At 39.7% G+C, this 23,123-nt stretch overlaps 1 protein-coding gene across 1 annotated transcript in view; it reads left to right on the forward strand.

Moving 5' to 3' along the window:
- Window positions 1-23,123, forward strand: part of SORCS1 (sortilin related VPS10 domain containing receptor 1) — a 270,695-nt gene that overhangs the window by 69,020 nt on the left and 178,552 nt on the right. The window contains exon 2 of the mRNA XM_017804167.1: window positions 15,196-15,263. Coding sequence (XP_017659656.1) covers window positions 15,196-15,263 — 68 coding nt within the window. The remainder of the gene's footprint in view (window positions 1-15,195; window positions 15,264-23,123) is intronic.

The following is a 23,123-nucleotide window of genomic DNA, read 5'->3' on the forward strand; positions in this document are numbered from 1 at the left end:
TGAAACTTTCTCTGCAGTAGAAAAAGAATAAGGGAGAGCCCTTGGAGAGCTGAGCTTCCTGCAGTTTATAAACTCTTCCTGGGAGGCTTCTGAGATTAGTGCAGTGGGGGCAAGAGCTGTAGCCCTTGCTTATGTCAATTTTTATTTGGGTTTTCCCAGCTGTGTGTCTTTCCTAGTGAGGCAAATCTTTCAGTGAAGGAAGTTGGAGGCAATAATTCACGATGTTCTGCTGCTTTCCACTGGCTAAGATCTGCTCCTCAAAGTGCACTATCCCATTTGTAGGAATTTCTCAGAATGCCTTGTCTTCTCTGAATGGTTTCCCAGACTGATGGAAATTTTGGTGCTCCACTGGAAACAACTAAAGTAATACCAGTTTGTTTCCTGCCTCTTTAATCTCTTTGGGGAATATACACTACTAGTGGTGCTTACGTTACACCACTGAGCTACTTTATTAATGGCAAGCCAAAGATAAAGGCTAATAATCTACTTTCTTTAGTGATCTGTATGGAACAAGCAGCTGAGGAAAAAGGTTGGTAGGTGACATGATGAGAATGTTTTTCTTACATAAGACCTATTTGTTCAGTTGCTTGTGTAGCTTAAAGGCAGAAATAGGGAAATATCATTCTCCTCAAGGACAGGTGTTGAGCAAGCAGAAGAGGTGGTGGGGAAAATATTGTGCTTCCCTGGAGGCACACATGTCAAATGTAAAACATAAGTCAAAGGGAATGGAATATAAAGCTTCATTTCATACCTGCCTTGACAAATGGCTGACTGTAAGTGTAAGACAAATTTAGTAGATGGGTCAGTGAACTGGTGAAAGGGATGAAAATTTCTGTTAGAAATAATTCATGATGATTCTCTGCTATAATGAATCCATGCTATTTCTCTAGTATATTTGGGGGGTAATGGCTTGCAGGTGAGACAGGTATGGAAGCACTGTCCAGCTTTGAGGCAAAATTCAGATCTCTGAAACCCCTACTTAGTCAAGGCCAAGGGCAGATTGGTTTGCTATAGGAGGAAGCTTAATAAAGATGAGTGAAAAGATCAGTGGACTAGAATTTGGGAATGCAATGCTGAAAAATCAGAAATGTCCACCAGGGAGAGATGCTTATTTTTGGCTGCAGGTTTGCACTCAGAAACAAAGGGTTTCTTTTGTAGACAAGGAATACCTGAGGGTAGAGAAATAATTTTCAAGCTGTTGAGTGCTTCTGAAATTAAATCTCTAAACCAATGCTCTAGTGCTCCCAGGTTATCTGTGACTTGCTGGAGCGTCAAGTGTTTGGATTTGGATCCCTTGTCAGATTTTAAGGGATGGTTCTTGCCCATACAGTATGTATCTGTAGGATGTTATTTGTGTAATGTTAGCATGCTGTGGAAGAATATCCTGAAATCACCTGTGGAAGAAATCCTGAAAACACAAATTTTCAGTCTAAAATATTTTTATTAGAGTCTGAAATTCTGAGAAGAACTTAAAATGTGTTTCCTCCAGCTTTCAGTGTTGAATTGATACAGTTAATGAAACAATACATTTCTCTGCAGTCTATTGAGAGGAATAGGCCATATTTCTATGCTATACACTTCAGTCAGGGTGGATAGTTTTGTTGATAAGCACTAATAAAATTTTTTTTCAAGTTATAGGAATTTTGAAAATGACAGTCGGTACACTGCTGTTCATTTTTAATAAAGGGTATATGGCAAAACCATCAGGGAAATTGGGATGTGTGGGCTAGTTCAGGGGTTAAGATGTTTCCCAATAACAAAATCGTCCCTGCACCTGTTTGTTAGTATGATTTTGTTTAATGTAAGAGCTGAGGGGGTTGGCCCAAAGCATAGCTAAGAGAGATTGAAAGAAGTGATTGAGAAATACACAAAGGAGCTTGCAGGTTTTGTGGGGTTTTTTTTTAGTTATCAGAGATATTCTCACTAGAGGAAATGACCAAACCAGAGTTCTTTCTTATAATGTCTGAAGTCTAATGAACATCTGATTCCACAGGATCATTTTAATCATCATTGTTGCACCTGGATGACTGTTGCATCCAGGTGTGACAGTCTAGCACTGGTTGAATTTTATAAAAAATGGTCAGTGATTTGGGTGTTGCAATTCTGGTAATGGGCTTCCACCCTGTAGCCTTTTGTCCTTTGTTTTGCCCTTGCTAAGAGAGGAAGTCAGGAACTGACTTGACTTTTCACTCCCAAAAGACCACACGAAAATCTTAAACTTAAGTGGTTTGTATATAGCAAAATGAGAATATCTCCCCCTACATCTCACTTGGCAGTGAATGAGGAGGAAAAGGAGGAGAAATGAAGATGAAGGTTGCCAGTCACTTGGGACTGCCGTGCCTCTCCTACACTTTCTGCCAAAGCCTGCGGGATGTAGGCAGAAGGCAGCTTAGTTTTGATATCCTTCAGATAACAGGATCTTAGTCACACATCTTAGTAGGTTAACAAGGTTTTTGTGTGTTGGGTTGTAATACGCTTTGACTTTCCCCTCCTTTGGAGATAGCTTCTTGATAAAATGTGTGCCTGGGGAAGGAGGAGATGGGAGGTGCAAGTTACTGTCCTGCCCATTAGCTTTAAGAGATGAAACCGCTGCAGCAGATAGACACGTGCCTTTCCTTTTATTTTATAACTAGGAGGCAGCTAACATAGTTAAAAACTGTAGGAAGAGAAATATAAGACTCAAGTTTGAAGGGAAGGGAAAGATGTAGAGAGAAATGAGGGCCTTTCTAAAGAATAAAAACCTTGATATTTTTAATTTTTTTTTATTTTAACTTGTTGGGGGGGACTGTCATTTTGGCCACAGTGCTGCTAAAGATATCTCAGGCCTAATAGCATCCATAAAGATATTTAGCATTAGTATGTCTTGTCTTATATATTCATTATAAATAGTATTGCCAGAACAAATTTTATGGGGATCCTAGGTGGGAATGCAGCAACAAATGGGTGCAGCTTTCCAAGGTGAAAACTTTATACTGCTGTTACATTGATGCTTGTGCTTGTTACTAGTCCTGCCCTGGCTGGCTGTCAGAGTTGATGACAGCCATGGGAACTGTTTAATCTTTGGCTGATGGCTGTACATGGGATGGGGTAGTGGGAAGAGAAAAAGAAACAACCCATAATTCATGTTTTAGTTACTGAGTTTTGTGTATGTGTTTGGTTTGTTTGTTTTTATCCCCCAAAAGAACTGAGGGAAGGACCTTACTTCGAATATATCTCACTTCGTTTAACAAGTTGTTTTTGACTAAGTCCTCTTCTCTTTGCTAAAATGCAACAGTTTTTATTCTGACAGCATCAACGTGTTCTATAGAATATAGATCCCCAGTGAAAATAGACCTTTAACAGCAATTTATATCCCAAGTCTGAAATGTGCACTTTATGTCTGTTATGATCCCTAGGTACCTGTTAAGGGATTACTTACATCTTGCCATCCTAAGTTTCTTTCCATAAACAAATGAAACCTTTGAGTCAGAGGTTCAAGGAATATGCTCAGATGAAGCAGTGTTTAACAGCTCTTCAGGGAGAAAGGGATAAGGTGGGAAAGTGAAGAATTGATAACCTATTAGCTGTTTAAATTTCCCACCTTGAATTATTGACAACATGTGACATTACACACTTACAAATTACTGTCTATAAGCAGCTTGGAAAATATGACCTTTGCATTACAATTGGTCTCCAGATGCCTTCTAGCTTAATACAAACAGCTGCTGCTGGCATATTTTGTTGCAGGTGGAGTGGGTGGAAGAATGCAGGGAACTGTATAATCAGGCATATACTCAGATGACAAAACATACTAGATAATGGCTGAAATGTCTCTGTTTGAGACTGGGATCACTCCTCCAGAGTTCTGGAGTGATCTGATTTTCAGCAATAAAGATATCCAATTAGTTAAGGTTAGTTGTCCTTACCTGCTGCTGTGTCTCTTTCTAGAGCAAGTGGTGAATGTTCAGAGACACTAGAAAGCCCTATGTTACTTTCCTACTTCCTTGTCTGTGTTGACCAGTGAGTGCAAGCTGAATGGATGTTTTTTCTTATTTTTTTATGGCAAACGAGGTGCACTAAACTATTGCTTTGTAGTGTTGTTTACGTGATTAACACACAAACTAAGCGTTGTGCTGAATTTGGCCCTGAGATTTCTGCTGATTTGGGAGAAGCTGAGAACACAAGGACTTGATTTTTCATCTTCTCTTCCTATCAGTGTTGAGGAGTAACAAGTGACCAAATTACTTTTAGCAACCAGAGACCTCATTAGGCACTTTATAAATCTTAGGACTGAGGGAAATTATTTTGTAATTTAGGTCCATTAACAGTGGTTGCCATAAGATGAGACCTACCAAGTTTGTTGACAGAGTGATGCATTTTATTGTCATTTGTTAGTGTAAGATGCATAGGGAATGCTATAGAGTATTTTTGGATGAACAGGTGTTTGGAAGAATAGATGTCCTCAACACAGTAGCAAAAGACTGTGCAGAATAAAAATTATCTTTGCACAAGACTTGTTTGTTTTGTCAGCTTCTGGGAAACATACCTTGTGTATGTTAGGGTAGTGTTGTTCATCACTGACTGAAGATCAGGCTAAAAAGAGTGTGTTCCCATCTGTTTGGATTCAAAAAGACAGTAGAATTACAGGAAGGGGAATAGAAAACTTTTACTCTTGTCCTGTTAGAGCTAAACAAGGTGGAAGTTGGGACTCAATGTTAGAGCAGGTCTGGACCTTATGAAGCCCATCTCTCCATCCATTACAGGACAGGAAAGAATGTTTTCAAGAGCAAAGACCTAAGAGTTCATCAGAGTAAGTATTCCTACCCTGCCTTCCATACCAAACTCTCTTGAACTCTGCATGCTTGATGTAACAAAACCAACCTACATCACAGAGCTGTTGTTCAGAGTGATCAGTTGTTTTCAGGGCACTTTTGGGGCCTAAAGATAAAAGGCACTTATGGTCTTAAGTTTCACTATGCCTGCCGCCCCAGGATAAAAGTTTTATTTTTAAAGACCCAATTCTTCCCTGGAGTGAGGGAGGGGCAGTCTATTATTAAAGGACATCATCCTTATCTCTGTTGTAGTTGCCTTGTGGCCATGCAACATCACTCAATAATACTGTCAAGTATTATCTTCTGCTTGTAACAGAGTGCTAAACAGTGATTTATTGCTTGAATACACATTGCTTTCATGAAAGTGAGTTGTTTAAACAATAGCAAAGCGCTAAATAAATTATTCATTGCATGCTAATTTTTCACTTTTGTATTCTGTAGTAAGCTCCAGAGTAAACAATCTGGGTATTGTATATACCATATGAATCCCAGTTTTTTTGTGTTGTGTATCCCCCCACCTCCAGTCTTCCCCCAGGTCACGATTCCTTTCCCAAGGAAAGGTCTCTTCAGTCTTTCTCACATTAGTTGCCTTTTGTGATATTTCTCCTCTTCATTCTTTCTTCAGATAGAGTTGGGTGAATTATGTTCCAGTAGAGGCTTGGATTACTGGTTTATGGAAAACTCTGAGTTTGGAGTTCATGGGTATCTCTAAATCCTTTGGGAACTTCTGAGTCTTAACCAGAAAAGCACCACCATAGAGCTTGCAAAATAGGATCTTAATGACTGACTGGAATATTTTCATGAAGTCTCTTCTTGCCTACTCCTTTTTTTTTCTAAGTGCTTCTCTCTTTTAGCAGCCAGTGGCTATGCTGAAGTCCTAGTTTGTACATAAGATCAGATGTGTGAGAAACTTCTCAGAAGCAAGTTTTTACTTGCCTGTAGATATGCTGGCTTTCCAAATTTCCTTCAGAAATGACATTTCATTGCTTAAAATCTTTGTCCCTTGGCAAAGCCTGGAGCCTCTGGAATGTCTGAGTGTTTCAATAGCAAGCCCAGGAGCATGCCAGGCACAGAACAGCTGAGTGCTTTTCTCCACTTGACCCTTCCACCCTTTCTGGGTGTCCACCCTAAATCACTGGCAGTAACCATATGTTTAAGAAAGAGCTGCTGATTGACAGCAAATATAATAGGGCATAAGAGAAGGAATTTCTTTCCAAGTAGTCTTAGGGCTTTACCCTCCTCTGGTCTTAATTCTGAAATAATCCCCTAAAGGCCTATATGAGTATTCAGTGACATGAATAAACAGAAGACTATATTTCCCTCTTGAAGCATGCATAGGGCTCTCATGCTAATGGCTTTTAGGCATGAATGCAATTACAGTGTGTAATCGATTCTCTCTATACCAGCTTTTGTCTTCTGAAATGAAACCTTGTCTCTTTCATCGTTATTTGCCTTTGTATTAAAACATTTCAAGATAACAAGCAGTCTTTTCCCTTGTTTTTGTCCTCCTTCCCCTCTTTCCTGCCTAATTCTGCCACTGGAAGAAAATCTACTATTACATTTACTTCAGAACCTGAGTATCTTTTTTTTTTTTTCCTGCAGTAATTTACTCCCTGGATTTTACTTTTACTCCTTTTAATATTTTGGGTTTGTGTTTACTTTTTGGTTTAGCTCATTAATCATGTTTGGAGCTACTCAGAAATATTTCCATGAAACAAATTCTTAGTGAATGAAAGGGAAATTTGTGAAAGGGGATTTCAATGCCGAAAAAAGTATTCAAAGCAGGGAATTAATTCCACTTTATAAGTTAATCAGCATGTCAGTGGCCAAAGTGTTTTTCTGGAATGTGGTAGGCCTATATTTGGGTCCCTTTTGGAGCCAGGAGAAACAGCAACTCAGTGTCTTGACCTTAGCTATTACAGAAACACAGTTTCCTCCTCTCTGATTTGGTGGTGGTAGTATCTTAAATTCTTTTTAGACTGTAACAAATTTCTATTCCATCCTGATGACAAGCATGAAGATTAGGATTATCTTTAAAAGATTTGAAGGAGAGAGATGCTGCATTTTGCCTCTCTTTATTATAATTCATGTTGTTGTCTCCTAAAAGTTGTCACCATGCCAGGGACCCCTGTAATCTGAGTATAATAGACACTGCCATACATCTTGCTCTAGTGATTGAATTATAAAAGATTAAGAAAGAAAATACTAGTATCCACATTTGGCAGACATTGAAATTTCTGCCTACAGGTGGTTTGTATAGATGCCAAAAATAGAAATAACTATAAACAGATTTATATAAGTTCATGAGTGCAAAAGCTACCTATGGTATCTATAAGAACAAAAGGATGGGCCATATTCTCTCTCCAAAAGTGGCTAAAATTGCATACCTGGGAAAACCTGCACAAACATTGCTAGATATATTTTTATTTAATTGGCCTCAGTGCGCGTTTTTTTTCCCTGAACTTCTGTCTCCCTTTGAGCTGATAGTAAGTTTTCAGTATCCACAAAATGCAGTGGGAAGGAACTTCCCTACTCATTTATATGTAATATTTTGAACCTCCCAGTTTTACTTGCTGTCCTAGGCCCTGTGTGCTGAAAACTAGTGAATAATCAATTCAGGACACTCGTGACTTTACAGATGTCTTTCATATCTCCTTTGTCTCTTTCTTGGATTGAGAGTTGAAGTAATTTCTCACTAAAAAAAAAGGTCATTCCACATCTTTGATCATCCTTGGTTGCTCTCTCTGATCCTTTTATTATTAGGCACTATAGTTGCAATAGTTTTGAATTAGGAAGAGTGTAATCTGCTGACTGCTGAAAGTTATTAAGGGGAAGTGTCACCCTCTACATGCACAATTTTAATGCTTTTTCTCTAAACTTCGGCTATCGCTTCTGTCACAGAGAGGATTAGTGGGCAGTATTGAACCTTTTTTCTGTTCATTGAAGGATGCAGAAAAATGAAGGGATTTTCACTTTATAGATTCTTCATAACAAAGACTGGTGAAATTGTGAATTGGTAATTTAGCTGTTTAACCGTATGGTTTCCATTCTCTGTCATTGCACATCTGTTGATCTGCAGTCCAGGTGGAAAGCAAATCACAGAAGTCTTCATGACTCCATAGTTCTTGTTACTTGCATAGTAAAGTAGAGGTCCTTATACCTGCTGAGTGGTATAAAATTGCTAAAAATAATACAAAGAACAAGATTTGTATAAGTAATTTGCTCAAATAATGAATTCTCTCAAGTTTGGTTTTTTTTTTTATTCATGAGCAGCCTGTAAAATTTTCAGTCATGAATTATTCAGGCTTATTTGTGAATTTATTTGAAAACATTTCCTCACATAGCTGTCTCACTAAACAGTTCATTGAGAATATTCCTCTGTTCTGGTTCTGTTCCTCCTTTTTTACAGTCCTGAAGTCCTGTGGTGGGTTGACCTTGGCTGGACATCAGGTGCCCACCCAGCTGCTCTATCACTCCCCTTCCCAGCTGGGCAGGGGAGAGAGTAAGATGGAAAACAGCTCATGGGTTGGGATAAGGCAGTTTACTTAAAGCAAAAAGTAAAGCGGAAGCTTGCACACGCAAAAGCAAAAGGTAGCAGGGTTTATTCTCTGCTTCCCATGAGCAGCGACGGTCGGCCACTCCTGAGAAGCAGGGCTTGGGTACGTGTGATGGTTCCTCAGCAGGCAGCCGTTGGAGACAATGAATGCCTGCCTTCCTGCTCCTTGCCTTAGCTTTGATGTCTGAGCAGATTTCATGTGGTATGGAATATCCCTTTGGTCAGTTTGGGTCAGCTGGCTTACTTGTGTCCCCTCCCAGGATCTCGCCCTCAACTGAGGAAGGAATGTCACAGTGTTGGTGCTGTGCTCAGCAGTACCCAAAACACCGGTGTGTTATCAACACCCTTCTAGCTACCAGTACAAAGCACAGCACTGTGAGGGCTACTGTGGGGAAATGAACTCCAGCTCAGCCAGACCCAAAACAGTGTGGTATTGGGAAGGTAGAGATAAAGGGAACAGATAGGTGCCCAATTATTTCCAGTCTTTGAATGTGCATATTCTCAAACACAACAGCCTGAAAAATATGGTTTATTGACACAGAGTGCATAAGAAAGCTTCAAACCCTTTAGTTTCCTGCTCAATTATAGCAGACCAGCAGGCTTGTGAAAACTTAATTTAGTGCTTCTTTGTTATTGACTTATGTTCCTACTAAGTAGGGGATGGAAAGGATCTCTAGAGTTTAATAAGGGATTCATGGATCACTGCACATTGAGGTGTACTTAAACTGTCTTGATTGTGCCTGGATATTTCTTTCTCTCTTCCTAATTAGAAGGCAGTGTGACAGTTTGATCAGGAGAGTCTTGTAAATATAGTTACACCATTAAATCTATAATTTTTTTACATAGCTATGTGCATTATAATACTTTATTAACAAAATAGTTATATTGACAACTGCCAGTGTTATGTGTGGGACAAACCTTATGTCTAAACCTTTTAAGCTCATAACAATAGAGCAACCAAACTGCAGATATGGTGTGTTAAGTCCCAGAACCTCTGGATGTGTTGCATGCTCCACTTTTTTTTTTCTTTTTTTTTCTTTTTTTTCCCTGGGATTTCAATGGTTAGTAGGGAATATCTGGTCACCACATTAACAGTTCTCACAAGAAACTGATTCAGAAAGCTGTCGTAAATGGCTATCAGGTATTAGAAATATTTTACCAAATATACACTTTAAAATGATTTCAACAAAATGTTAAGGGGCAGCCTGTACGTAATTAGTGCTGAGAGCTGATAGTGTGCAAGTCAGGAAAGTGGACAAATGACTATGTATTTTTTAGTGCTGTGGTTTATCCCAGGACATCTGCAGTCTTGACTGAAACACAAGCAAACGTACATGCAAAGCATGAGAGTTTGAAAATATTAAAGGAGAGGGGCCAGTTTTGTCTTCATAAACAAAGCCCTGTTGTGATTTTGAAATCAGCGCTGGAATCCTGTAGGGCCCATCTTTCTGGCACAGTTTTGGGTCAGTCTAGAGGTAACATTACAAAATTCAGAGCCCAACAAGTTATAGCGAACACCTTTAGAAATTTGATTGTGGTGTTCTGTTGGAAAAATCTCTTGTCACTGCAGAGCTCTGCAAGTCATTGGTACGAATTTAGTACCTTGTGCTGCATAAGGTGGAAAGCATTTGCAGATGGGACCTGGGGGTGGTGGTGAGAATTAAACTGATAAAACGTATCCAAGGTGAGCTGTCGGTGTAAATGAAATTGAGTTGGATTATCACAGACCACTTTGTGTAGTGGGTCTTTAGTGATTGTGTTCAAACCTGGAACACAATGATTGTTGCAGTCCACGTCCTTGTTTAGCTGAGCTTGCATAAGTATGGACATCTTTTAACGCAGTGCTCAGGTAAGCATTCCCAGGGGTAAATTTGCAGTTGTCAGTGAGTACTGTGGAGTGTTACAGATCCCTGACCTAGTGTGCTATTAGTTGTCTTGGGTGCTGATTTCTGTGTAGCTGTGGCAGTGTGGGCTGGCTTGCTTTCTGGCCCCACATTATTAACAGCAGGTGAGTTACACAGCCACAGAGTGCAGCTTATCGCTTCCTTCCTGATATGTTATGAAGCTGATCAGCAGCAGCCTGCAGACTTCTGTTCACTACCTTCCTGGCCAGCTAGTTCAGCACTGTTTGATCAGATGCAATATCTTTTGCCAGGGGAGAAAAGTCAGTTTAAATGTAATCCTTCGGAACTAGTGCTGCAGTAAAGGACAAATTCTGGCTGATACCCTGGGAGAACTTCCTAGATGCGTTTGCAGAGCAGTTGAGAACAGGGTCAAGAGAAAGATGTAAGCCAGTTCTAAACCTGAGTCAGAAATGCAAAGAAGGATATGGTGAGATAGCATGGATCAGTTGATCATGAGCCAAGGTAGGTGTGGGAAAAATTTAGCCATGTTTACCCTAGAATTTCTCCTGCGATAGCAAAGACCCTGCTAGGACCTAAACTGGCGAGTTTGCAGAGCAGCCTCTTCTGCCCAGCCACTGATTGCCGTTTTGAATCCTACAGGTAGGCCCTCACATCCCAAGTCTTAAAAGGCAATCACAGGTCAGGAGTGTTTAACAAAGTGTGTTTTCCTTGAAAACGCTGTCTTAGTTTGAAATAAAACTTGATGGTGTCCAAAGTGCAAATACCCTGTTCTTCCTAGAACAACCATTTGGAGCTGGTTTCCTTTGGCAGATGGGTGAGCCAGGTTTAAGCACCTCTTTTGACAGTCTGTTTTCTTCCATGTGGCTGTGCCAACCCACCATGGCTTCTATCTGTTTCCTGCCTGCTGGGGCTTTTCTGCTTTTTATGAGTAACTAAAAACATTTTTAGTGCTATATCTCCTGGTAGGTGTGCTCCCTGAGGATGTGGTAAAACCCAGGATCAAGTATCTTTTAATCTGAGCTATCAATGCAGAAGTGATAAAGTTTTGTGTCTCCTTCTCTGTCCCAGCTGCTGTGGCAGAATAATCCACTTCAATTGCTGATCCTAATGAATAACAGACTTTCTGAAGTCTTGTATTTCTATGGAATAGGAAGGGTTATCTGTATTCACAGCAGAGCTAGCATAAGGCTGGATTTTCAGCTCCTTTTCATTTTATTTCTACTTTGCCTGCTTTTTGCTTCTTGCTCTTGTTAGCTTGCATTGATTGGTAAGTGGTAAAGGAGAAAAACACACGCTTCCAGAAAACAAAAACAAAGCAAGAAATAAGGAAAAGGCGAGACAATCTTTTTCGTTTCATTACTGAGCTTCTTCACAGCCCCTCTTTTGACATTTAGAACAATATAATATGCATGTCTCTGTTCATTAGGTTCCTCAGTACTACACAGTGACAGCTACAGAGGGCGGGGAAAAAAAGAAAAAGAAACAGTCTTAAACATGAACTAACCTTTGCAAGCTAAATAACAAAGAAATGAGAACAGCAAAGGAGAAAAATGTTTTCTGAAAATGTAAATATATCCAAACCCATGGCCTTATGTAGGTTATTCAAGTATCATTACAAAGGGGAAAAGAGAATACTGACCTCTACGTCAGAAATAACTAATTTTCTGCCCAATGATCTGTTTGTTCTGTACATATATGTTTGAGCAGGTCTGTTACTGGTATTTGAATAACAGTAAACGACACAAGGAGACTGCTGAAACTAAGGATAATCTTTAAGACGTTCGGGAGTTGATACAGATTCTCAAAAATTAAAAAGCTTCTAATAGAAAAGCGCCTAAGCGTTCTCAAAATAGGGTATCTGCACCAAGTGGAGATATCTAAATGGGTGCATATGTTCACCACAGCATGGCGTCAAATATATATATTAGCTTGGAAATCTTAAATGCTAAGAATTAATCCTAAATTTACTAAGAAGTCAGGATATAGGAATATTACTTAGGATTCTTGATTTAGCTAGTCAGCAATTAAGATGCATATTTAGATGAGTCCAGGGATGCCTCTGCAGAAGGATTGTTAGAGCTATATAAAAAATAATTATGATGGAATGCAGCTGGCTTTTTTCCCCTCCAACAATTCCAAGGGAGCTGCAGAACTTCAAGATTGTGTGGGTTTTACTGAAATTTCTGAAGGAAAAGAACAAAAGAGACATTTCTACTCTCTGGAAGATAAATATTTTGATTTCTCGTATTGGCACTTTTAATTTTTTTGTAATTTCATATTCTTTTTGGGATGTCAGTTGCAATATTTTTTCACCCTCAAGTGACAAGATTAAAAATCTCAATGGAGTTTTCTTTCGTGGTTGTTTTAGATTTGTAAATTTTCTCAGTTGGGAAAAAGTAAAAATCTGAGTATGTTATGAAAAATAATTCTCAGTCTAGTTATCACCAGTAATTACACACTGCTAATTTTAGTATTGCATAAAATAAAATTAGCCTGATTCTAATTCCTGTATTTTACAGTCGGGGGAGGTTTTTCTTGATTCTTGTATGGTCTTCCCCAAGATTACATCAGCCAGTGGCAAAGAGCAGGGAGAAAATCACACTGCTTTTCCTGTTTATTCTTCCTAATTTCTATACCTGTTATCTTCAGGTCTACTTCTAAAATTGCCAGATGTCAAAATATTAATTAGGGGAAATGTTCGTTAGTCATTTGCATCTCTGGTACCTCTGGCAAGTGCAGCAGGAGAGGGACAAGAGAAGAAAACAAGACTTGGAAAGAGATCTAGGCAACTGTACAGCTGCTTTGCAGGTCCAAGGGAGGCTCAAAGCTGAGGGTATGTACAAGTCCCACAGAGTGTCTGCAAGCAGGCTGGCACTGCACATCATGGAGTTCACTGCTACCTTTCATTGGGCGAGTTGTTATTCAGAAAGGTTTTATGCACACAAGGAGTTTGTCTCCCCCCTTGATTTTTATTTGTTTGCCAAGTAGGGGATTTACAGACCCATTCAGAGGGTGCTGTGAGGGATGGCAGCGGCACAGTTCTGTATCTGGAGCAGACAGTTGCCCTGCTGTCATTGATAAGCATTCCTGGGAGGGTGGCGATTGAGATTTAGCACTTACAAAGCGCTAATTGGTATGAGCCTTGGTGAACCATATGTGCCCTCCACAGCCTGGCCATCTGATGCCTCGGCAGGCGGCTGGCACTTCACACCTTGGCTGCCTCTTCAAAGAGGGACCTGCCGGGCGAGGGGAAAACACCTCCTGGACAGCAGTGGGGTTTTGGGGAGAGGAGGGGACGTCCGTGTCAGGGTGCCTTGGGGAGCAGAGGGGGATCGTGGCTGTTGTGGAAATTTCCCCATGAGCCGCACATGACATGTGTTTGTGCAGATAGGAAGTGCTTTGGGCAGCCTTTCTTTGCGCTACGAGAGATTCAAGAGTTGTGCTGTAGAAACAGATATCTGTCAGATGTGTCCTGTCCTCTGTCCCCTGTACCTTCCGCTATAGCACTGTGTGCTCGCTTATGCCCTCAGCTCCCACATCAGCTTTTTCTGCCATCTCACATGCTGAGCATATTGGAAAGAGACAATTCCTGCTGTGTCTGTTTTAGGGCTATCAGTGTGTAAGATGTAGAAGGGCTTTTGGCTTTGGAAAAGGCAGTGGTGAGGTCTGTTCCTCCCCTAGTGCAAGCAGCTATGTGGTGATTCCTCTGCCATGCTGGTGCCAGCTGATAGGCAGCATTGGGCAGATAGGCACTGAATTTCCTACAGTCCTTTGTTGCTCTGACAAAAGTGTTGAAGTTGGCAATTTTACCAAGGGAGCAGGGGGATGTGCATCTGTGTGCCTCGTTTCTTAGGAACCCAGGCTGAAAATAATAAGAGATATATAGATCAGAGTTTTGTCAGATAAGTGTTGGGACTCTAATTTACTGTGGTTTTAATGGAATAGGGAGGAGGATAAGATATACAGCGATCTTGCAGGGAGACATGCAAAATGAATTAGTAGCAATAGTAATGGTCTGGTAGTTTGTCCCAAATGTAGGTCTTCTTAAAGGAGCCCAACATCTTGAAAGTCAGAAATTATTTTTTGAAGATATTAACAGAAGAGCAGGCTGAAATGTTTTGCTCAAAATGCTTTTTGCTAAAATTGCGTTCCTCCCCATAGTACGATAATTTTATTCTAGAAATGTCTGTTCTGGCAGGAGGGAAAGGCTGTTTATCAAAAGAGCTGATAAAAGTTCTAAACTTGGAAACACTTCCATTTTGAATAAATCTAAAACTTTTCACTGAAGTCACAGAAACATTGGTTGTTAGAGGTATTTGGAGGCCCCCAGTTCAACCTCTTAGTTCAAGCATGGTTATCACCAGCTGCAGGTCAGGTCAGCCATGACTTTGTCTAGCCAGGTCTTAAGAAATAACAGGGATGGAGACTTTACCCATGTTCTGGGTAGTCTGTCCCAGTGTTGAACTGTTTTCCTCATTGAGATTTTTCTTGATGTCCAGTCTGAGTCTCCCAAGTCAAAACTGGTGATCATTTGTTTGTGTCATGTCATCTGCTACAACTAGAGTTTGACTGGAGGCAGATCAGTGCACCACAGCTGTGAAAAAAGTCAGCAGCTTCAATGCCTGTGAAACAGAGCAGAAAATATTCACTATTTCTACTGCATACAAGATCTCATCTTGTATCCTGAAACTTTAGTATTTCAGCTCCTTCCCATTGCCTTCTGGGGTTGAGGGAAGAACCTGTTGGTGATAACAGGCAGAGAAGCTGAATGAGAAAAGGTCCAATTGGCTAAAGGTACACCTCTGCAAATTCTTCCCATGTCAGTTTAGGCAAATGCTTTTAACAATTCATTCAATTATGTTAAGCACCCATTAAAAGAATTCTAAGCCCTCCCCGGGGTTATTTCAGTTCTGTGAGATTGTAATTGTTTGAGACTAATCATGATTTCTTCTTTTGCCTTCAGGTGATTCTAATTCTGACAAAGCTCTATGACTACAACCTGGGAAGCATCACAGAGAGCTCTCTTTGGAGGTATGGAGATAAATTGAGTTAATAATTATCACCTTACTTAAATAGGAAGAGCCTGATGCAATTCTTTTCTTGAATTTAATTGGATTTCTTTAAATGTGTTGGAAGGTTTGTAGCTAAACCCTCTCTCCCATTTCTTTCATACTCAAGGACAAAGAGGCTGAAGTCTGATTGTCTTGTTTCAGGTAGATAAGGTACTTTGTGGATATACTGTCATTTGATTTACCCTTCCCTGTCTTATTCAGATTGAAATCAGCCAATTCGTTTATTTTTTTAACAGCCTAAAGTTCTTGTTTATAATGAAGGATCTCATGGCTGTCTGCCCAAATGATCCTTATGAAAAGCCAGTACTGCTAAGACTGGGGGAATACCTAAGAGTGAGTATTAAATGTCTGTTGACTAGAACTGATGGTATTAGTACTAGATAATTGATTTCCACTTGACTGCTAGATTGATTTATAGGGAATGTTTCAATACCTTCATGATTTCAAAGCATATCACGCACTCTATGAACCAAAGGAAGGAACTAGGCCGTGGACAATTTCTTAGGGCTGTTACTTGGATTCAGTGCAAGCAGATGGTGCCTCTTTTTACTTCTCTGAAGAAGGAATCTAAAAAGTGTTTACCTTACCTGTCCCTCGTGTTACTTTTATGAGCAGTAATGGATGAAAGGGAGGTTTTCTTAGGGTTTCATCTGTGAAACTTTGGTGGGAAGTTCAGGGGGTTTGTATGCAGGTCACTGATGGAGGTAAATAGGCTACTGTCACAGTAGAAGAAAACTTTGGGTATTTGAAACTGAAATTTCTGGTTAGAATGACCTTGTTTTGATAAGCTTGCATAGAAAAGGGATTTTCTTCACCAAGGAAGATTCTTGGTGCAGAAATAGAACAAATAACCTTTTTGTTCAAGGAACTGAGCAGGTTTTAAGAGAATGACAGAGGAGGGATTGACATGAATTATATTCTGAACTCAGGCTATTGCTTTGCCCACTGGCCTGAAGGAATGAAACAAAACCAAAATCAAACAAACAGTAAAACCTAACCCAAGACAGAAAAACTAAACCCTAAAGAAACACAAAACTCCTAGGATTTGTTCTGAACAGCAACAAGAACACTCAAAAAACTAGTATTTTTCAGGGTTGAATAAATATTTTTTTCATCCATTCATATACCTTGCTGCTTTGACTTTCTACTCCCTTGTCTTTACTGTGGTGTGTGCACACATAAAGGGTCTCTCAGGCATGTGGCTTTGGCAATGTTTTATAAAGGGAATTTGTGCTAGATTGTTTAATTTCACAGTGGTTTTAAAAAAGAATATTCATAAATATGAAAAATACTATTTCTACTTCCTTTTACTAGAGTTGGTCATTTCACCCTGAGAAATACTCATCTCTGTTTCATTAGTCATTGAGAAAGATACAGCCTTTCGGCATGTGAAGACACCTCCTTCCCCATTGCTGACAGTGCTGAAGATCTGCTTTTGTGATTGTGCAGGATTGTGTTAAGATACGGTTTTCTGACTGAAAATAGCCACATCAGAGTGGAAAACATGCTTCTTGTTGACCCTACACTGTTGCCTGTTTCAGAATTAGTTTCTGTGGGGCATTCCATAATGGCATAAAATTTTGCCCTGATTAAAAGAGAAGGGATCATGGGGGTGTCTCTGGAGGATGTAGCAGATAGCTGGGGCCTTAGCAATGTAGCAGTCCTAGAGCTGGTGAGTGCAGTGCAGTCCTAATGTCAGAACGTGATTAACAACATAAAATAACCTGATTGTTTCCTCTAGCTTGGTATCCTATTACCAAGAACCAGTCTATATGAAAGACTATATGAAAATTATCATCACTTTCTCCTAGCATTCCTTCTTAGGCTTTAAGTTTGGGGTCCTTCTTCAATCTTAAGTGTAAGGTGTATCAGGATCAGAATAATTTTTTTTATATATATATTAATATATATCATGGGATTAATATTCCATGAGCTAACTTTCTCAGTATCTTTTAGAGTGTGTTAAAATTTTTAGTACCTGTGAGCAAGAGAAAAGAATTCCATAAATTCTTAGAGCAAGGAATTCCATAAATTATTTGAGGAACCACTTGTCTTACTTTGAACCCATCAGACTTCACTTGGCATATGTCACATGTCAGGATGTGATTGCCGTTGTATGGCCAACCATCCAGAATCCATGAGTGATTGCTTTGGACTGGAAAATGTTGAAGGAGAACCAGAAAAAACATACTTGTCTTTGCAGTGCTCCATTACTCTTTGATTGGCTCTTCAGTGCTCATGGCTGCCCTGGAAGCTGCCAGTGCCCTTCCTTGTATTTTCTTCAGTCCTGTTGCCTTATATAAGCCTTAGGTGGTCACACTGTGCTTTGTCCTGAGTCTAACTCTGCTGTTAGATCCCCGCTCACTGTGCAGGCATGCCTTCAGGTCACTAATAAATATGCCTATGAAGATCCCAGGACAGCTTCTCTGCTCTTAGTGTGATAAATAGAAATGGTGAGATGGGCATATATTATTATTCAATTTACCTGATAGAAGTTATTAGCTGTTGTTCCTCCTGGCTGCTTAAGTGACATGTTAATTTAAATCTCTCTGCTTGTTTGAAAAGGATAGGAAAAAATAGGTTTGAGAGAAGGGGTGAAACATATCTAGCAATTTATTTCATGCCTCTAGGTTTTATTCTGGGGAATGGAAGAAAACATAATCTCATGTCTGGTTTCCTTTCTAAAGTTCTGTTTCTGAAGGCTAGAGGAGAAAGGTAGTTCTGCAGGTATCCACAGCTGAAGTGGAATCTGTCTTGAATACATGACAAAGAAATTACCACTCTTGCCTCCTGTGCTGAGTGCATTCTCAAAAAGCTGATGAATGATGAAAGGCTGTTTAGAAGCATGTCACGGACACGAGTCATTTATGTGATAGCTGGTTATAAGCACATCTGTCATTTGAAAGCGTAGTTGGGTGACTTAAGCAGTTTTATGACTGATGGGACTGTAACCACCTATAACCCAACTATGCCATTGCCTGCAGTATATGAATCTGTCGTCTTTATAAACACACTAGAACCTACTAGGATGACATTTCTTTGTAATTTTTCAGCCAGTTTAACTACTGGAATTACAACTGCAGTTGGCTGCAACACTAACAGATGGAGATCATCCTTCCAAAACTACTGATGAATTAAAAGATCACTGGTGACAGACATGAAGAGATGAAATACAGTAAGAGAAAAGAGATGGAGAGAATCTGTATTATCTACTAGAGTGTTAAGGCTCTGTGCTCAGTGAGCTTTGAATGGCAAGTAAGCTGCTGCAACTGTACCTGGTAAATGAAATTTTGCATCAGGCTGTGCCTGACTTTAATTATGTCATTATCCTCTCAGCAGATTTTTTCCACAGTTTTAGTTGGGGGCTTTTTATTTACTTTTTGCAATTCTTTTTATAGAAGAGGACGAAAATGGAGGAAAAAAAGATTATCTGTCACTGAGCAATTAACTGAGTGTATTGGATTTATTTCTCTTCCTCTCATAGATATCTCTCAGATCACAAAGAGGATTAAGCTGTGAGAGTTAGGAGAAGATGTTTTTTACCACTGGAGTAAGATAAGCTTACGTTTCAAATAAATAAAAATGTCAGAATAGTGTATAGGGTATCCATGAGCTGTAGACAGCTGTGGGGAGGACTAATCTTTTTCTATTTGTGTAAATATGATGCTCTGGAAAGGACACTTTCAGGGCCTTGAGAAGCTGACAAGCCATGAGTGCTACCATTCACCTCTTTGCCTTCTTATTGCTCTGTATTTGGGCAGTAATTGGTAATTTCATGGAACTTCATATAGAAATAACAGTAATTAAACTTCTGTTCTCAGCCAGAAAGTAGGAAGATGTGAAGTTTGCTTAGTGTGAGAGCATTCTACAATGTGATCTGTTGCTGTTTTAGTTCTGGAAGTTATTGCTGATACTCTTGACACTCCAATACTGTGCCTGAACTCTGACCTCCCCCAATCAGGAGAGCTTATCCCTTCCAACCTGTCCTTCACCACTCCTGGTTTCTGCAGTAAGGAAGCTTCAGCACATATGCCATGAAGAAATCTCAAGGATGCTGAAAAATACTTATGCCTCCTATAGATCTAGATTTAATTTTCCCTGTGTAAAGCAGGGATTTTGAAGAGTTGCTATTTTTTTTTCCTTCCTGGAAAGCTTAGAGTGGATCTGTTTCTAGATTTTACATGGCCTTTTTGTTTAACCTGGAACTACTGTCCATCAGTTTACTCATCTGCTCCTTCCAACACCACCACTGTGAATCAGCCTGGAACTGTCCTTTCAAGATGGGGAAATGGGGTATGTAATCCAGAGAAGAATCAGTAACCTTCATTTATTCCATGAGATAACTTAATGAGATAACTTAATGAGATAAAGAATTCACTGTCCTGCTCTCAGACACTGCTAGAGACAAGATATTGGGCTCAGGTAGACCAAGGTACTTGGTACTAAGGTCTAAGTACCCTTGTGTTGTGCCTGTATGTTGAGTAGTCCCCTAAGCATCATTGTGTATGGGAGTGTGTTGATGAGAACATTTACTGTTGAAGATGGGTTAGTATTAGTATGTTAGATAATGAAAAGAAGCAGTGGAGAAACTGGAATGTGTTCTTTCCTCTTGCAGTTGCTCTAGGGATAGAAGCCTCAGGGAGAGAGGTAGATGTAGATTGAGGATCATATCTGAACACAAAATTGCAATGTGGTAGGACGAGGGGGAATAGCTTTAAACTGAAAGAGAGTAGATTTAGGTTAGATATTAGGAAGAAATTCTTTACTGTGAGGGTGGTGAGACACTGGAACAGGTTGCCCACAGAAGTTGTGGATGTCTCATCCTGTGAAGTATTCAAGGCTGGGTTGGATAGGTCTTTGAGCAAGCTGGTCTAGTGGGTGGGCAGGAGAGTTAGAACTATATGATCTCCAAGGTCCCTTCCAACCCAAACCATTCTGTGATACTAGCCAGATGATCTGTTAGACATCCTTCTCTCCCTTGAATCCCATTGCTGGAAAGTTCTTGGCTGTGAGTTTACCCCAGCCATGTGGTTATAAATACTGTAGGTGCTTTGAAACCTCCAATACTAATGTTTCTGCGTGCAATTTTCTGGCTCCTTGCTACGTAAGAATGCCCTCTCTCACTCTTATCATGTTCAGAAATTATTGATGTGTTTGTGGAGATTTTCTTCTCTGGACTAGAGAGTTACTGCAACAGGACACTTAAGAGTTTGTCTGTATTTGCTTACTTCCTTTGAGGGGAATTTCCAGGATGTCTGTTAATACATTCATTGTTCTTCTGGAACTTTTATGTTGGGTCCTTACTTCTGTTTTGCAGATTGACTGTTCTCAACTCACATTTATTTTCTACCTGCTGAACCACACTAATAAGGTCATAATGTGTGGCTTAGTGACACAGTCTGCTCTGCAACAGCAGATTAGGGTTTTTTAGCTGAAGTAGGTAGGAGAAGCAAATCCGTATGAGAGGAACTGACAAAGTGAGGGGAAGGAGAGTCTCATTAAGCACATTTTAACCAGCAGTTTCGTGGGAAAAAGGAACTTGAAAAGGACTATTTGAAATGCTTTTATCTATAAATACAGTGCTCCAGTTGCACAGTGTAAGTCACTTTTCTTAAATGAATATCAGAGCTTGATAAATGCTGCCACATTATCTCCTATGGGCATTTAGTGAAATTGTAACAATGACATTTCCTTGTGTCTTTTAGTTTAATTCTTTTTTCATTTTCTCTCCTGCAAACATAGCAACCTCTGTCTGCTCTGTGTATAGATGCTGGAGGGCATCTGGGGAAAGGGAAGAATGAGTTTGCACACTCAGCTATTTGTGTAGGAAGCAATATCTTTTTAAGGTTTGATCACAGCAGGAGATCTGCTTGCACTGGAAGTGGGCTTAGAACATGGATTTTATGCACTGTGTGTGGAGCTCAGTGCAGAGTTTTTCTCTGTGATGGGACACACTGTTCAGCCATCAGGACCCCTAGGGACCTAATAGTTCCTATAGCTATCAAGTTTTTACACGAAGGGGCTCATTTTACCCTGGTGACTGACAGAAATAAAAACTTCTACCACAGTCAAGTCTTCTGTCTCCTGGGATGTTTTTCATGTTATCAAAACCAGCTCAAATAAAGCTGGAGGGCAGGTATGGGGATTGCCAACCAATCAAACAAAAAGTGCACTCAAAAAGCCAAAAAAGACCTACCTAGGAAACAACTCACAGCAGATGGTTAAATAGATCCTAGTTCGGCAGGAAAATGAAATTTTATTGAATTTTACCAGAGTTTTATGTTCCCTGAGGAATAAGAGCCAGTAAAACTATTGCATTTTGTGTCATATGTGTGTTTATTTAATCAATCTTATGTAAGTTCTGCCTTTACATAGCTTGAAGAATCATACCCTGATATTTTGAAGGATCAGATTTGATTGTGGATTTAGTGCTGTGCTGCTTATTCCCTGGTCTGTATGGATAAAATATTCTGCACTAATGATGATGTAAATTTATTAAGCGTATTAGAAATGTGTTCTCTGTTGCAGCCAGTCATGAAATGTAGGAGTGTTATCAAGTAAATCAGAAAGGACTCAAATCCATTTTCCGCATGAAAGAAACATGTAAATCAAGATAATGAATATTAATGCTACATATATTAGCAATATACTGTAAATAACAAATGCACCACGTTCATGCCATTTTACAGACATACAGTGTTTAAATGCAGTTTTTCTTTCCTGTTCTGTAAATTAGATGATGAACTTACATATCTCTTTTCTAGACCGTACCTGTTTGTGCAAATGATATTGGTAAAACATAACAGAACTATCTCTAGTTCTGGTCCATGGGGTTCATCCGTCTGTTGTGGATGTGTAATAACTGCAGACAAGCTAGACTGGAGCTGATATCTAAGAGGAAAAACAACACAATAGTTACCAGTTCATAAACAGAAATCAGAACACCCTTTATGTTCTGATACTTCCATTCCTTCATGTCTATGCAATCATTCTTCCTTTTGCAGATCTGGGTAAAATGGTACTTATCTCTTCATAGGGATTTAACTGCTACTAATCACAAAAAGGAAAGTGTCTTTGGGGCTGAGCTTGGGTTAACAAAAAGCTAATCCACTTTAGTGCCTAATACTAGCTTGAGATCTGAACTCTAAGGTCTTCAGATCCAGGCCCAAAATATTTCTGCATGTCCACCTTGGGAATTATCCACGCAAAGATTCACAGTTTATTGTTACTGCAGAAAGGGCCAGGCATGTGTCATTAGGTCTCTTATGAAGGACTTAGTGAAGCACCTGGAAACTATGTGCTGTAAAAATGCATAAGATATATCAATAGTATGTTTGTTATGCAGCATAAACTGAATACCATTTACACCAAAAAATAGTGGCTAGCTTGGAAGTGTCCTCTTTTTTTTTTTTTTTATTTTTTTTATTTTTTTTTTTTTTTTTGAGAATCAAAAAAAACCTACCAAATAATAGTTGGGCAAAACTGAAGAGGAGAAATAAAGCCCACAATTAATCAATTTGTGCCTTCAATATTGATAGCAAAGCCCACTTTTGGGTGTGATCCTGCCAGTGGCTTCTGTGCCTTGGAGTACAGTGGACTTTGTGGATGGCTCTGTGTGTGTAAAGTGGGACAGCAATGCATGAGCTGTTCATCAAGAAGGCACAGAGTCCTTTAGGAAGGCTGAGGGCTACTGGGTGAGACCACAGTGAATACTGTGCAGATCACTGGAGCAACTAGGGCAAGGAAGGTTTATTTTGTCTCCTGTCATTAGGATGTGCCATGATGGCTTCTGTGTACTCAGCACTGAGAAAGTTTGTAC

This window comes from Lepidothrix coronata, unplaced genomic scaffold, assembly GCF_001604755.1.
Source record: "Lepidothrix coronata isolate B3197 unplaced genomic scaffold, Lepidothrix_coronata-1.0 Scaffold8, whole genome shotgun sequence".
Lineage (NCBI taxonomy): Eukaryota > Metazoa > Chordata > Aves > Passeriformes > Pipridae > Lepidothrix > Lepidothrix coronata.